The sequence below is a fragment of the Aythya fuligula genome, chromosome 13 (assembly GCF_009819795.1).
Source record: "Aythya fuligula isolate bAytFul2 chromosome 13, bAytFul2.pri, whole genome shotgun sequence".
NCBI lineage: Eukaryota > Metazoa > Chordata > Aves > Anseriformes > Anatidae > Aythya > Aythya fuligula.
Genome location: NC_045571.1, coordinates 3974185 through 3991042, shown reverse-complemented (window position 1 = coordinate 3991042; position 16858 = coordinate 3974185). Strand labels below are relative to the sequence as shown.

The 16858-nt window shown below is 46.0% G+C and overlaps 1 protein-coding gene across 1 annotated transcript; it reads left to right on the top strand.

The window, feature by feature from the left end:
- The first annotated feature begins 4541 nt into the window (after window positions 1–4541).
- Window positions 4542–16858, top strand: PGK1 (phosphoglycerate kinase 1). Its single transcript, XM_032196325.1, has 11 exons — window positions 4542–4667; window positions 6818–6868; window positions 7955–8110; window positions 8231–8375; window positions 10136–10239; window positions 10968–11087; window positions 12922–13036; window positions 13310–13489; window positions 14187–14364; window positions 14618–14716; window positions 16375–16858. The coding sequence occupies exons 1-11, from the start codon at window positions 4603–4605 to the stop codon at window positions 16413–16415; spliced, it is 1254 nt and encodes a 417-aa protein (XP_032052216.1). The 5' UTR covers window positions 4542–4602; the 3' UTR covers window positions 16416–16858.

The following is a 16858-nucleotide window of genomic DNA, read 5'->3' as shown; positions in this document are numbered from 1 at the left end:
GGGAAGGGGCCATAAGCTGGTACTTCTAGCCTTGTTCTAAAGGAGCACGGTGTGACAGATCCCTTGTGCTGTACAGACACGTCCATTGACCACTAAATTTAGGCATAATCAGTCTTTGTCTCTGCTGGGTCTGCTGTTATGTAGAAAGCTGAGCTTGGATCCGAGTCTTTCCATGACTGAAAATTTTGCTTTCAATTAAGATCCAACACTGTAATTTAGTCATCTTGGACTGGCTCCTGTTGGCCTAATACGCTCCAGCAGGTGTGGAAGCCTCCAGGTTTTTCGCCCCTGTGGTTTTGAAAATACATGCTTGTTGCACAGAAATAGTAACAAAAACATTTAGGTCTGTTTTATTTATATCTTCAGTTATTTTGGGAAAGAGAGCATGTGAACTTTCTTGCTTCAATTTGAACAACCTTTTTTTTAAGCTATGGCTGAATTTATTTATGTATTTTAAGAAAAGATTAACCAGGCCACTTTCTTTGGCACTTATGTCCAGCTGCTGTTTGCTGTTTTGCAGCAAATTGTTTAGTGACGTGGATCAAAAGCACCTCAGTCCGCATCCTTAGGCTTCTGTCCCTGTGCCCAGGATGGATACAACACCACATCACTGGTGTGGGAGAGTTTGACTAAAGCCACAGCCAGTCTCCCAAGGTATAAAACATATCTCAACTGCATTTAGGGTAAGATCAAGCATTTTTCTACCACTTTTTGTCATTCAGGAGGTTTTACAGACAAAGCCAAAAGGGAATAACATAAGCTATATGGGTGAGATTGTGTCTTGAAGTCTGGAAAATCTTAATCTTTCCAATCCCACAGAAAAAATCTCATTCTCGTGAGCCAGTCCAGCTTCACGGTACAGACCACCCTAGCTACAGTATCACCATAAGAGGATCACACATCAGTAAAACCAGCCTTTATACCTGCTGCAAAATTTGAACTCGCCTACAACCATATATCCACATTGCCCCATGTCTCTGTAAGCACTAAATATCTTGGACAATTAAGTTTTAAATTAGCTCCTACAGCTGTTTGCTACAGCAGCTTCTTACCTGCCTCACACCTGCAGGTGCTTGCTGCCACCATGGGGACCAAGTGGTAAGGAAAATCCTGATATTCAGGTCACTGCTTTATTGAAAACAGGCAATTTATTTGGATCAAATGTTGTTTTGTTTTACCCTGTATGAAATCAGTGGAACAAATACCAGTTTGTAGAGCTCTGATGGGAAAAAATATATAGTAAATAACACTAGGAGTAATATTATTCTAAAGCTTTGTTTGGCATTACAGAGATGTGCAGAAATACTGTACTTCAGCAGCCTGCCATAGTCGGGTAGTCCACTGGTAAATTCCGGATCCTATGCAGCTGCTGCCTGAAACATCGTATTTCCAGGTTTGATGGAGTCCATTTTACCAGCACACAGTTCCTGCATAGATTTTTTTATTGACCCCTGTTTAGGTACTTTCAATATGGATAAATATTCTTTTAAATATGTTCTTCCCACCACCCTTTTTTTTTTTTTTTTAAATTAATGTTTTTAGAAAGCGTTCCTCACTGAGTGGCAGAAAGAGTTCGTCATTGTCCCATGCAGGAAGGCGGAAAGCCTGGTGAGGTATTGGCAGATCATTTCCCAGTGAGTTCTCGCCCACCTTCCCCTAGAGGGCCCTGTTTCTTAAAAAGTCAGGAAACTGCATCTGCTTCGGAAAAAGCATGGGTGCTCGGATCACTTCCTGGGCTTGGGCAAGAGCCTGGGAGGCTCCTGCTGCTGCTGCTTTATTCTGGCTGCTCAACTGGTCACTGGGTTTGGTTATGTTCGTTCACTGTGCTCAGTGACAAGCCTATTGGGAAGGATGTAACTGGGGATTTGTCTTTTTATTTAGTGACTGTTAAGTTAAACTCATTTGTTACACACACACACTTTTTGTTGTTGTTGTTGTGTTTTGTTTTGTTTAGCTAGGCAGTAGTAATGGTATAGAGCAAAAGATAGCAGCTGGTTGAATTAAAATAGATAAATGTGTAGTTAAGATTGATGAGGGCAGTATATCTGTTATTTAGGTTGTCCGTAAAAATACGTGCCCAGACACCATCAGCATTGAGAATCCAAGAAATTCTGCTTCAAATCAATTAAAGAGGTTTCAAATCTTAAATAAATAAATAAATAATGTTATTAAACTGGTATTGAAGGTTAAAACCGCAAAGCAAGCTACACGTTACACGTGTAAAAGCCTTTCAGTATAAGTGATCTTACTTCACATTTCTTCTGATGCTTCATGTCTAAAATCTAGGCTGAAACCAAGCTTAATGTTTGAAAGCCAGTATTATTTAGAAAGGAAGGCTTTTATTTTTTTTTCCTGTCTCCTTTCATCTTCCATTTCAAGGACAGAGAGATAAACAAAAATACCATCATCACATTCTTTAAAAATATATATGCTTTTGAGTATTGCACTACTGCAAGCGGGGGGGAACAAAAAACAAAACAAAACAAACAAAAAAGACCACACTTTGTAGACTGTGCCGAAGCTTGTTTTTAAGTAGAAACTTAGAATGCAGACAGCAGTTATAAAAGCAGGAAGTTTTTGAAGACTGGATCATGTGATCCAAATGAAGATGCAGATTATTGGTCTCCAAGCCACAACCCTTCAGTTTATTTAATATAAATATGTAGGCCAGCGTACCAAAGCCCGTGATCTGTCTAAACTTGCCACAGTCTCACTCCTTTTTGCCAGGCAGAGCAGGCAGGATCATGCAGATGATGGCTGTGTCAGTCTAAAGTACAGCTTCTGTTTTGTATTTCTAGAAATCAGTTCCTAGGTGGTCACAGTCTAATACCAGGGTTTTTTTCTTCATTTATCAGTCCTTTGCCCTCCTGTCTTTGTTGTATTGGTTAATGTAAAAGTGCAGGTTTTGAACTGTTTGCATGGGCTTTTTTTTCTTTAAATATTTGCAGTATATTCAAGATATTTCACAACAGGCAGGAAGGACAGAAAGGTGACTCAAATGTGGAAATGAGCTTTGAGTCTCTGACACGTGTCTGCAGTATTTTTCCTTTCTTTATTTTTTAAATTATATTCTGTCACTCCCACATTCTTTTGTGACTTTCTCTCTCTTCTCCTACCTTCTTCTTAAAAAACCGGAGAAAAAACAAGCAAACATAAAACCTGAGTACACCTTACAAACTAAGGCTGCTGTTATGCCCAAAATTATAGATCCTTAAAGCTGTACTAAGCTTCCAATTTTTGATTATTAAAGACATATCACAGTACTAGCCTGTTATATGTATATATTTTCTGTGGAATTAGTCCTATTGAGTGGCATGTTGCTGGTTATTTTTAAATATAAACACTTTGGGGGTTTGATTATGCCTGACGTTGTAGGACTGGAAGTGCATGGGCAGTACCCCGCAAGTTCCTGTATCTCAGGTATTTTTACAATTTGATTATTTTTGAATTCATTCAGAATGACTTGTGTAGTCCTGAGCACCCTCTACTGACTGCGGATTAGCGCGTGTCCCCCTGTCCCCTCTCCTCGAGCAGCCCTGGTGTGTGAGTGCCGGGCATCTTGTGTTACTCTGGGTGCTCGGGTTACCGGCTGCCTGCCGTGCTCCGTGACATTTCTCCTCCAGCCTTTTTTACCTCGAGGAGATGGCACGCAAGCTTTTTAAAAGAAACTCTTGTACTACTGAATGACTCCATTTACAGGGGAAGGCAACTCCAGGCTCTGAGAAGGCTGTGTTCGCCACCAGTTTAGGATTTGATGCTGATATTTTTTTATTTGGGCAGTGGGAGGCCAGAGACATCCCGGTTTGTGTCAGGAATAGTGATAGGATCAGCAGCTAGTGATAGGACTGGAGGGAATGGCCTCAAGTTGTGCCAGGGGAAGTTCAGGTTGGAAATGAGGAGAAATTTCTGTCAGAAAGTGTGGTTCGGTGTAGGGACGGGTTGCCCAGGGAGGTGGTGGCGTCACCATCCCTGGGGGTGTTCAAGGAGAGGTTGGTGCTCAGGGACATGGCTTAGTGGGTGACATTGGTGGTAGGGGATGGTTGGACCAGGTGATCTTGGAGGGCTTTTCCAACCCTAATGATTCCGTGATTCCAGCTTAACATTCAGCAAATATCAAGACCAGCACCAGGCGTATTTAATCTAAACCCTGACCATAGGATTTGCAGCCACGTGTGGACAAACTGAGGCGATGTGCGTGCCTGCCCTTCTCCATCCTACGGGGGGATTTCAGGACCGAGCTTTTTACAGCCTCACGGATGGCAGCGAGAGCTGTGAGGCTGAGGGGAGCGGGGGCAGAGCGGCCACACACCCCAACGGCCCCATAGCGGCCCCATAGCGGCGGCCTGGGCTGCCCTCAGGCGGCCCCGCCCCCGCCGACTCCGTGCGGGACGTGACCAGGCCCTGCCGCAGCCAGGCCTGACGGCGGGGCCGGGCGGCTCGGCTGACGGGCGGGCGGCTCGTCCAATAGGAGCGCGCGGCCGGCGGCGCGGCCCAATGGGACGCGGGCAGGGGCGGGCCGAGCGTGAGGCCGGCGAGGCGGGCCGGGCAGCGCCTCAGAAGGCGGGTGGCAGGCGGAGGGTGCGGATCGCAGCGGCTGCAGCCATGTCTCTCTCCAACAAACTCACCCTGGATAAAGTGGACGTGAAGGGCAAGCGGGTTGTTATGAGGTGAGGAGCTGGGCGGGGGGGAGCGGCTCTCCCCAGGCCCGGCCCGCGGCTCTCAGCGCCGTCAGGGCCCCGTGAGGGGGTTGGGGGGGGGGGGGGGAGGTGCAGCCCGCTGCTGTGGGCTCCTTGTGGGAGAGGGCTCCAGAAAAGGCCCTTCCAGAAGAATCTCTCCCCCAGCTCCCCTTCCCTTAGCGCAGAGCTGAAATGAGTGAGGGTAAGGTGAGAGCACAGCCGGGAATGGCTCTGCTCCTCGGGCCGGGGGCCGGGCTGCAGGCATCGCCTGCTTCCTGAGGCAGGAATTGGCCGCAAAACTGCGGGTGTGCTCAAAGCCTGGGCGGGAGCGGCGGCCAGGTGCTGGCAGGTGAGGTATGAAGTTCCTCTAACCCTGGGTTTCTTTCTCCAAGGTCACCTTACTGCCACCCGTTTGTATCAGCCGCCCTGTGTGGTGCGGAGGCTGCAGCTTGCCTCCCCCGTCTCACTATTTGGTCTCTCTTGTCTTATTTTGATGTAGGTCCCTCAAAGTTAGATGGCTAAAAATCAGCTCCCATAACGAGAAGCTAGCTTGGGATTTGCACGTGTTTCATAAATCTGGTACAAAAAAAAAAAAGACCTTTATCTCTATAACAACATACTTTTTTTTTTTTTTTTTTTAATCAGGGGATGGGTTAGCCAGCTTGTGGGCACAGATAATGGGCATAACCCGCCTGCAGGCCCGTGCTTGGCTGCAAAGGTGGAGTGAGGCAGCAGTTGGTGCTAATTCGTGAGTTTCCTGCCTGCACCTCATCTCCCCCAAAAGTCGCCACGTGCTCTTAGTGCTACTAAAATCGATACCCGTCTTCTTTCTCTTCATGTTCATTGTAATTCTGGTATGTTCATAACGTTACCTTCCAGGCCTAGTGCCTAAGGCAGAACAAGGTAGATGTTAGGACTGGGGAAGAGAAAAGGTTCAGGGAGAGCTCAGATTTCACTGGCCATAGCTGTGGTGGGGAGAAAGGGTGAACCTGGTCTTCTGTAGCTCCGATGGCTCTGTAAAGCAAACTGTTCTCTTATTCCCCCTGTTTCAGAAAAGCAGCATGATGATGATGTTTTCCTGTCCCCTTTATGGAATTAGTCCACTGTACCATGGGCTGCCAGTTCAATTTTTTCTGCTCAGTTACTCCTGCTTTGCTGGCAGCTTTTGTCAGCCTTCCCATGTGGTTCTAGTGCTGAGCAGGCTACAAGGAAACTCAAGCAACTTCCAGAATTTCAGTGTTGTGTGTATAGACGTGGAGTGATGAAGGATAAAGGTGAACAGAGCACTTCACATTCCTCATTCTGATGCGCTGTTACAGCCAGTTAGACGCTCCCTTCCTCCCCGGAAGAAAAAGATCTTGCTCATCTGTGGTCATGCCGTGGCCACGCTTTCTCTGAGCGAGACAGGGAGGAGGAAAGCGGCTGGGTGAGTAATCTCTGCTCGTGGCTGTTACGAAACAGCCTCCTGCTGCAGCTGGTCACCACGTGGGCACAAGGTGCGCTAGAGAAACTGATAAAATTCCTTCCTGCCATCCCTTCCTCTGGTGTGTGAGGGAAGCGACCCTTGGATCTAGTCAGGTCTTCCCACGGGCATGTGGTAGCTGCAGTACTCGGCTCTGGAGAGATCAGAGCTGCTGAGAGCAGAAACTCAGAGCTGTAAGCAGTAATTGGGCAGCTTCTGTGAGCTTGCTTGCCTGCCATAGTAGTCCAGCTGGGTATTTCAGAAGCCTCTTCGGAGAGCACAATGTCACCTTTCGTTATTTGCTTCCTTTCCCTTGGAACCTGCTAGGCAGTGATCTGGGAGCATGGCTTTAAAAATGGAAAAAGCAAGCAGGAGCTTGTTCAATCCCAGCTTTGTTTTCTGTTTCAGCATCATCACTCCTATGGCCATGAGAGTTGGGTTGGATTGACAGTGTAGCTTCATAAAGTCACACAGGGATGCTTTTTCTCCAGTTGTATTCATTACAAGCACAAACGGCTGAGAAGATACCGATTTGAAATGCACAAGGCAGCTAAAAATCTTAGCCTAACCTTAACCACAACATTGCTCTTCTAGGCAGCTCCCTTCCTGCAGGTTACCTTGCTCTTTGTAAAAACAAGTTTTAAATACTTAAACTTTTTCTGCTTTCTTTTTTTTTTAGGGTTGACTTCAATGTTCCAATGAAGGATCACAAAATAACCAACAACCAAAGGTGAGCCTTTGATTTCTGTTTTTTGATTTGAGGCCTGGTTCTGTTCGCAGTACCCGCAGTGCTGCTGTGGTTAAGCTGTCCCTGCCTAATCGCTGAGTATTAGGTGTCTCAGGGAAGGTCTGACAGCTGTTGGTTAAAACTCCTGCAGCTATTTGCAAATTGTAGTTACTATGAGAGTTACTACTAGCTTACTCTCACTGTAGCTGCTGTGGAAAGCACATAGAAAACATCACTGAACTGTACAGATCCTGAAACTTCATTCCTTAAACACGGTTGCAGCATTATGGCTGTGTCCCAACCACGTGTCTGTTCACCTGTGTTTGCTGGTTTTGATGATAGCACCAGAAGATGTCCTGGCTCCTTACTTACCCTGGGGCTGTGTTCACTTGTTGTCTAACATTAGCACACTCAAGCAGCATGCAGAGACACGGGGTTTAGGAGCAGCGATACCAGATGTCTCATTTAGCTCCTCCAGTGTTTGTGGGCGGGTGCCAGTTTTGTTCACCACTGGTCAGCGTCCGCATCATTCCTTTTTTTGGCTCAGGATCGCTAAATAAGGAAGCCTGGTTATGTTCAGATGTTTCCTGGCATTTCATAGCTACAAACAATCAGCAGAATTTGGATGACGAGATAAATTTTACTTCTCTCTCCTACACCTTGCAGAAGATAACAGTAGAACGTGTGAAAACATGCTGGGACAGAGAACTTGGCTGATGCATGATGTGTGGTGGCTGTGCTTCGGGCATTGTCACAGTCCTTGGGAAAGGAATAGGCTGCGCTAGCTCTGCAGGGAAAGATTCTCTCTGTGGGGTATGAGACTCTGAGATGTTTATCCTAGAGTAAGTTTTGAAGCCCAGCCTCCCTTTTAGGAGGTCCTGGTGGCAGAGCCCTGCTGTCTGTGAAGGGGAGGCTGAGCTGTGTGGAACCATTAACAGCGGTTAAACAATCATTCTGCCCAGCTCTGTGCTTTCTCTTGCCCTTTTTGAGGGACAACTTCCAGGGCTCTCGTGTAAGTGCTCAATCAGCCTTCTTCCACAGCAAACACTCCTTGAATCCTTTTTCACTTGCTTTTCCCTGCCCCTACAGGATCAAGGCGGCCGTTCCTACCATCAAGCACTGCCTGGACCATGGAGCCAAGTCCGTGGTCTTGATGAGTCACCTGGGTCGCCCCGACGGTGTCCCCATGCCCGACAAGTTCTCCTTGGCCCCGGTCGCTGTGGAGCTTAAAGCGCTCATGGGCAGGTGAAGTAGAAGAGCAGCTCAGCGCGCATCAGGCCCACCCTGTGCGTGGACCTGGGTGCTCTCCTTTCAGAAAGGAAGAATTGCTTGTAGGATGACGGGGTGTGTGTCTTCTGTTTGCAGAGAGGTGACTTTCCTGAAGGACTGTGTTGGTCCTGATGTGGAGAAGGCCTGCGCTAATCCTGCAACTGGCTCCATCATCCTGCTGGAGAACCTCCGCTTCCACGTAGAAGAAGAAGGGAAGGGGAAGGATGCTTCAGGGAACAAGGTGAAGCATCAAGTCTAGTTTTGTGTGTGCCTAATGCTTTAAACTGATGCTTACGTGTTCTGCAGTGCTGAGATTGTCAAACCCGTTAGAAGCCTGCCTGCTCTCAGAGCAGCCGTGGAGAGCCAGGCTGCCTTGCACCTCTGACATTTTCTTGAAGGTCAGGAAGAAGGCTTGCTCCAGACAGCTGCTTTTCTTAGCCATGGTGACCCGGTGACTTTCCGCAGGCCTTGGCTCCTCGCAGATTTGGTGCGTGGAGGGGAATGCTGGCATCGTGCGCTGCCCTTTAGGGGCTGACACAGGACTCCTGGCGCTTAGGAAAATGGCCCAGAGAACCAGTGAGCCTTTGCAGCTCCAGGTGACAATGAGAAATTGAGCTGGTCTGGAATTACCACAGCCTTGTGCCACTGAAAGCCAATGTGGTGGCTGGGGGAAGAGTGGGATGAGAATTAAATTGGCTTTGGGAACTGATTTTACGCACTTGTATGTGTACAGAAGCATGCAAAGCTGTTGGGCATGACAGGAGAGCTGCAGCTGGCAGACCAGCTTCTCATCTTACCAGGTGACAGTCAGTGCTGTGGGAATGGAGATGCAGTGCAAGACCATGGGTTGTTAGCTAGTACTTGAGAGATGTCTTTCCGAGGCAGATCCGGTGGTAGGGGATTCCTTCATTAAAAGCCTCTGCGTTCAGCTTCCAGATGTTGCGGGATTTGATCGGAGCACTTCATCTCTTCGTGTAAAGCCAGGACATTTAGCAAGTAAAGGAGGAGTTGACAGCATTATTTTAGAGTCTCTGTAGTCCCTTTGGCTAGGCTGTGTGAATAAAAGGGCCCCTAAAGCTGTGCTGAACCCGTCTGGCCTGTCTTAGAGTGCCTTGCTGCCCTCATTCCTGAATTAGAATTAGAGCTGTGTGCTAGCAGAGGCAGCAGGAGAGCCCTTGCTCGGGGGTGAGCTGATAAAGCAGTAAGGCAGTCAGTCAGGGATCGCCCAACTGCCAGTCCAGGAGGTTCTTTAACAGCATGTGGCAGTGAACTCGCTCTGAGCAGTTGCTGTTAGAGAGCTCTGCTGTTTTTCTCAAGGTGGGAAGGAAAATGGAACAACTTGAGCCATCCCATGAGGACTTGGAGGGTGGAGAAGGTCTCAGCAGAAACGCCTCTGGTTTTGCCCACTCAACCTGTCCCCAGCTTTCCTTTGCTGGCTGTTACGGCTGTGGCCTGTCATAGTGTGTGTGCTATTTATAAGTTAATCCTCAGAGCAGACACTAAATGAATCCCTCAGGAGCTTAGCTACCATGCTGTCGCTGGTCAGTAGGTGAGCATGAGCAAGTTTGCTTTCATCTCATTAGCACCTTGTCTCTGCACACCCTTCCTGTGTTACCTGGGATCGCCCCACAAACAGAGATCTGTGAGCAGGCCAAGAGGTTGGTTGTAGTGCAGCTCGTTCCTACCTTGTTGGTGTACCAAGATCCTGCAATGGGAACAGTCCTCAGGGATGTAGGAGCAGGCTCGGAGGGATTAAAGTGGAGTTTAAACCATTTAAACATTTTTGTGGCTTCTGCTGGACTGGAAAAGAGCATATGAAATGCAGTGAACCCCAGGATAAATAGATGAATTTCTCCAGCTGATTTTTTCTTTGCTTTGGGGTTACGAATCAATTGCTTGTTAATTGCTGAATTTGACTTCAGCAGCTTCAGTATGTACTGAACAGCTTCAGTATCTACTCCGTGACTTGAATAGCACAAGCTTGTAATTCTTTCCCTTTAGATCAAGGCTGATTCTGCAAAAGTGGATGCTTTCAGAGCCTCTCTTTCTAAACTGGGAGATGTTTATGTTAACGATGCTTTCGGAACTGCCCACCGCGCTCACAGGTATGTATCCCTTTTCTGTCCACAGGCAGAACTGCAGAATGATGCTAAGGTTTGCTCCCAGTTAAAACTACACACAGTTAAAAGCCCTTACTTAAAATTAACTTATTTTGGAGCTTATCCCATTATTCTGCTGTGTTTATTCCTGAGTGACATATTTAGAGAAGACAGTTCTCTATAGCATATGCTATCTAAAGTTTACCTCTGAGAACAGGCAACAGTTGAAACTCTTAAGACTTGAATTAACATTTTAGGCTTTGAAGATACAAAATTACTTGCTTAGGACTCTTATTAATTGTCCTACAAATTCAGCAGACCTGTTTTCCTGAAGATGAATAGTTCCAGATGGGTTATTCTCATGGAGCATGGTTAGATGTGTGTGTTTGAGACTCTGCAGTGCTCATCTTGGAGCTCGATTTCCTAATCAGCGTTACTGGAGGAAGATGTCTGTTCCTCCTACGCTTTTGTCCCTCATCACTTTGGATTACTAATTGATGCTGTAAACATATCACATAGCAAAAAGGCTGTGCAAAAGCAATGCTGGAAAGTCAACTTTACAGCTGGCTTATCGAACTAGGAAAAGAAAATCCCCATGTTTGTTTCCATGCCGGTAGGAGCTGCGCTCCTTGCTGTAGCTGACTAAAGAATTTTAGTGCTGTGAGACACACGGATGTTTGGACCTTCACTGATAGAACATTTTTCCTTTCCTTACTCTTACCTTCATTCTGCAGTTCCATGGTAGGTGTCAATCTTCCTCAGAAGGCTGCAGGCTTCCTGATGAAGAAAGAACTGGATTATTTTGCGAAGGCCCTCGAGAGCCCAGAGAGACCCTTCTTAGCAATTCTGGGAGGGTAAGACTCAAGAGCATACCACCTTCTTATTTCTCTTCACCACCTCTGTCATAACTGAAGGGTTGTTTTGGCTTGCTACAAACAAGTGCTTTCCTTTGAGCTGTACCTGCAGTTCAGATTTGCAGATAATTCTTGAGATCTCTGTAAAATGTGGGTTAGATGGGAGCTACCTTACCCCGTCCAGGCCTGTGGTGATACTGTCGGGGTCTGCTCACACCTCGTGGCCTCTCGCATCCCCCTGACACAGCCCAGGGCAGCTCGCTGGGCGGCTGACCCAGAACTGACACACATGCTGGCCCTGAAATGTTGTCAGTGACCTTTCCTCTGTGGTTCAGAGTACAAGCATCCTGCAAGCTCAGCGCTGTGTAAGTTGACACGGTCGGGCATTATGCAACCGTGGCCTACTGTAGTTGCCCAGGTCTCTGTTCTCTAGCAGCAACTAGCGTGCAAAGAGAATCGAAGGTGCAAAACCAAATGACTGCTTGTGTGTAGAAATAAATTCTCATTGCTGCCGGTTTTTGAAACATGCACACTTCTATGGAAGTGTTTCAGTTCATCAGGTGAATTAAAATACTTTGTAAAATACAGTGACACAGAGCTTGGACATGGTAACGTCCCCGTGATGATAAAATCATGTGGCTTATTCCTGTTCTTTGCACCCAAAAACACGCTCTGCAAGAAGTAGTACTCAGTTCTCATTTTATACTTTTTCTGTGATCTTGATTATAATGAGCAGTGCTTTCTTTTTATTAGCACCCTTCCAAGATTCAGAGCTGCAGGTGACCCACACTTGCAGGCTGGCTATTGCTTATCCATAACAAAACTGGACCAGGAATCTGTACTGAGAACTGTACTAAGGAGGTGGAAATAGAATGTGTTGGCAAAGAAAGACCATGTGCAGGAAAGTAACTTGAGTGCCAGGAGCAGGATGTGCACAGAAGAAAGAAACAAAAATTTCTTGCTGGTGGCTGGTTTGCACCAGAGCTCTCTGCAGTCACTGAGGCTGGAATTGTAGAGACACTGCCTATTTATTCGGATGAGGTCTGAAAGTATTTCATTAATGAAATCTGTATCATTATCACTGTTTTAGAGATAAGGTAACTGAAGGAAGAAAAGGAAAGGGTCTTGTCTAATGTCTTGAAGCAGGGCATAGCCATACAGATAGCAATGCAAGTCTCTGGAGTGTCAGCCTAGGTAATTTTCTAGGGTCTTCATGAAGCTTTCTTTAGGTAACAACGACACGGGGTGTAGAGGGGAGGGTGAAAGATTTGTCTATTTACTGTTGCTTCCTGCCATTCCCATATGAAGTAATTTTGGCATTGTTACCCCAGATGGTGGGATGTTGGGGCTATGAGCGTGATGGGGTGCTGGGCCTGGGCTGGTTACAGGAGCTGGGCGTACGGCAGCTGGTGCAGTGGATCTGGGGTCGGGCCATGGTTGTGAGTGGTGGAGGTCTGGGATCTGATCTCTGCTCTGCTTGGATGGACAGTCAGGGGAACCAGCCTTTAAAGTGCCAAATTAATTTTATATTTCAGTAGGTGAAAAACAGAGGGCTAAGAACGCTCTTGTAAGTTGCTGTTTAATACTGACCTGCTGATTTCCCAAATTCCCTTTCTGCCTGTTCCCCATAACTTTTCTGTTGGACCATTCTCAGAAAAACCTTGAGGTATCAGAATTGCCAGTACTGACTAGCAGTTGGATAGTTCTGCTTCAAATTCTTATCCAAGAAGTCGTTGGTGAGGCTTCCTGCTTAGTTCAAGATAGAATGAAGTCTGTCTGAGAATTCTGGGCAGTGACTGCACTGTTTGTTCTCTTTCCTTTTCTCCTTCACCAGAGCAAAAGTTCAGGATAAGATCCAGCTGATCAATAACATGTTGGATAAGGTCAATGAGATGATCATCGGTGGTGGAATGGCATTCACCTTCCTTAAAGTGCTCAACAACATGCAGGTAAGAAAAGAGCAAGTCTGCTCCTAGGAAAAAAATACGGTCAGTATATATGGTGGGATTGGAAACGAGGTGTGTCAGCTCCCCGCAAGAGCAGGGAGCACTCAGAAGTTGCTTGACAATCAGCTTGCAAAAATTGGATTGCAGAATGTGTCTTAGTGCTCGAAGAAAACTTGCCAGAACTGCTGAATGGTGTGGCCTGACTGCTGCTGTGCTTTTCTGTCCCAACCAGCAGCTAAACAAATGCCTTTCATTTTTTCCAAATAACTTCTGCAGATTGGCAACTCTTTGTTTGATGAAGAGGGATCAAAAATTGTCAAGGACCTGATGGCCAAGGCAGAGAAGAACGGTGTGAAGATCACTCTGCCTGTTGACTTCATCACTGCGGACAAATTTGATGAGCATGCACAGACTGGCGAAGCCACGGTGGCTTCGGGCATTCCTGCTGGCTGGATGGTAGGTTTCGATGGGCTAGGGAAAATAACAGGGAGCACTGGGGTGGGAAAGGCATGCCTTAAAGGAATAAAAAGAGTAATTGAGATCCATTGCTATTGTTTCTGAAGGCAGCCTAGCTGCGTGGAGTTCTTGGGCTTAATAAATAGAAAGCCCTGTGGCTTGTCCTGATTTTTTAAGTGTAAAACAGCTTTTGTAGAGATTTGGATTAAAACAGCAAAAATCCTACTGCATTCAGATCTGAAGGTTTTAGAGGAGTCCCTTTTATTTGACTCAAATTTAATTAGTTGGCAAAAGCTTCTAACTAAGACTTTATGCTTCTGACATTGATTTTAAAAATGAGTTCTTCATACTAGGAATACAAATACCACTCCAGACTCCATGCTGCAGCAGCAGCTGCTGACAAGTCGCTTTGTTCCTTAGCATACAGAGAAACTCTTGCTTCATGTCTGGTCTGCTGTATCTAAGTCAGTGGCAAGTTTGATACCACGAAAACAGCACCACCAAGCCCTACAAGGCCTGCAAAGCTATAGGCTTTGGACTTGTCAGGTGTTTGACAATGTGGTGTGAATAGCAGGGTTGTTAGCTTGGACCTTTAAGGAAAGGGGGGGGAAGCTTTTGAGGATCCCACCAAAAAGGCATTGGTGATTTAAGCTGAGGCTTGGCAGGAGGTATATCTGAATTCTCTTGTTTGTCTTAGGGCTTGGACTGTGGCCCTGAAAGCGTGAAGAAGTTTGTTGAAGTTGTGGGAAGGGCCAAGCAAATAGTGTGGAACGGTCCCGTGGGTGTCTTCGAGTGGGACAAGTTTTCCAAAGGAACCAAAGCTCTGATGGACAAAGTGGTGGAAGTCACTGGCAAGGGCTGCATCACCATTATTGGTAAGGAGTTGTATGTGTTCTTGCTTTTCTAAATGCAACAAGGAGGTTTGTCTCCTAGCACCACATTAAAAATGTGGCCAAATTGTTTCTCTTCATAATGCTTTCAGTTTTCCTTCAGCGTGCAGATGTGACTTTAAAAATTGATGTATGTACTGAGGATCTGGGAACAGAACCAGCCTGCAGCAAGGCTTTGTGCCTTAAGCTGAACAAAATTCTAATTTCTTCTGTATCATTGCGTTTTCTTGTGCTACAGGTGGTGGGGATACAGCTACTTGCTGCGCCAAGTGGAATACTGAGGATAAAGTTAGCCACGTCAGCACTGGAGGTGGCGCCAGCCTGGAACTGCTGGAGGGTAACTGCTCTTTTCTCTTGTTTGAGCAAATCGGGCAGTTCTGGGTGCTCTGCCTTGCTTTGATAGTCAGAAAAGCACAACAACAGGGTGAATGTCTTCTCTGTTTCACCAAGTGGAGTTGCAGGTAGCTTTTGAACAATGAGAGCAATGAGATCCTCATAGCTCTTTTTGTCTTCCTCCTAGAGGAAGAGGAAAGAAAATGGAGTATTCCTGCAAATAGCATAGACTGCCACTCCCAGGCAGCAAAAATGCTGGAATAGAAAGTAAAACAGCCTCGAGAGCGGGCTCTTTATTTATAGATGATTCCCTGAGACGCGTTAACCAGGCTGTTCATAGTTTCCAGTTTCTGTTAGGGAAATCTCATCAGAATAGTCCGGAATTCTGGTTTACAAGCTTCCTTTTGGGAGCATTGTTTAAAATCCCCTGGTTTTGGGGAGCCCTCTAGTGATCACTTCCCAAATCTGCGCGAGAATACTCGGAATCCAAAATGGTGAGAATTTACAGGATTCTTCTAATGAGTCGCATTGTACTCTAAATGAGTTTTTATTTCCTCTGGTAATTAGCTGTTTCCCAATATGTGTAAATTATCTAATGCTGTCAACTTCTCTGTAGAAGAGAAACTGCAATAAACTGCATTGCAGCTGTTGGTTTCCAGCAGTTACGTGTGAGACAGAGCTTTTGTTTCTGTTGCCTAGGGAGTGATGGGAAAGGGAAAGAATGCAGATGGCTAGAATGAAACTGTGCAACTGATTTATTCGCAAGGACAAAGTTGTCTAAGTTTTGGCCCAAAATGTGGGTTTGTGTGTGTGATCTTTTAAATGTAACGGAAGTCTAGCTAATTAGAAAAGCCTCTGAAGATTATTTAAAAAAGAAAAAATAGTTGGTTGGTTGTGAACAGTGTTAAAATTCAGTGCTGCCACACAGCTTGTGCATTCGAAGGTAGGTTGGGGGTGAGCAGAAAGCTCTCCCTTCACTATTAAAGTAGGACAATAAGCTAAGAAGATGCTTTCAAAAGCGTTGCACTTAAAAATAAAAGTAAAATAAAAAAATGCGGGGCCCCCGTACCCAAAGAGGAGCGTGTTCCTTACTCCCCTCCGTTGGAATGAGGTGTGCAGATATCTGGACCTGGGTGTTTCAGTCCCAAGAAAAGACTCAAGTCTTATAGCAGGCTCCGTTCCTTTTTCTTAATTCATTCTTAAAATTTCCACCACACACTCCAAAATACTCTTTACATGTCATTAGGGATTGAAGAAAGTATGCAGCAACTCCCTAGGTCCGATCAAAAAATCTGTTTGCCATCAAGCTGCATGGAAAAATATCTTAGGTGTTTGGATCTGCCCCTAGCAGGAACTTGGATAGAAACTCAGCATTATTGTTAATTGAGCATTGACAACTGTGGGCCGTTAATCTGCTGCTGACACACGAGTGCAGCTGTGCTCTGGATACTCAGCACAGCCCCAAAATGTATTTGCTGCATGGAGCAGTTTAAATGTAACCCATATGCCTTCATAGCCACAGATGTCAACGGGAATGCACGTAGAGCCATCTTTAACCTCTAGTTTGTTTTTTTTAATCTGTGTAAATGTTGCAGTTGTGAGCATAAAGCAAAGTACAGTTGGAGGGTCCTTAACTTTATTGGGATTTTTTTTCCCTAACAGGTAAAGTTCTTCCTGGCGTGGATGCCTTGAGCAACGTGTAGAGCACGGTGCATCACCCCAGCTCCTGGTCCCGTGCACAGCCCCTGAGATTCAACACTTCAGCGCTTCTGTATTTCATCTCTGCGATAGGCAGATCACAGAATGTAAACCGAAACTGGGCAGGGTTGGAGGAGAAGACAGGAGAGAGACGATGCGACTGCAGTTTACATGATGTGGATTTGTCCACTCTTATCCCACTTGAATTCATGTAGTGCGTTTAAACCGTTGTTGTGGATTTAGAGTGTATATATTTATATTTTGCCTTTTCAAAGAGATTAATCCCTAGTAGCCATGTCTGTTTCTCAGAAAGGAGTGCACTGTGTAGCTTCTTCAATGTTCCTAGCAGGCATTTTCATCACTTGCCACAGTTCAGAAACAAGAGGGGACTCCAGTTTTTTGGAGGCTGATTGTAATAGCTGCTGAATAAACATATTTAAAATGCCAA

Bases quoted from the DNA above. Each gene is read 5' to 3' on its own strand.
- PGK1 (XM_032196325.1), top strand. From the start codon at position 4,603: ATGTCTCTCTCCAACAAACTCACCCTGGATAAAGTGGACGTGAAGGGC. The intron at 4,668-6,817 runs GTGAGGAGCTGG...TTTTTTTTTTAG, and splicing joins GGCAAGCGGGTTGTTATGAG to GGTTGACTTCAATGTTCCAA. The intron at 13,037-13,309 runs GTAAGAAAAGAG...TAACTTCTGCAG, and splicing joins AAGTGCTCAACAACATGCAG to ATTGGCAACTCTTTGTTTGA.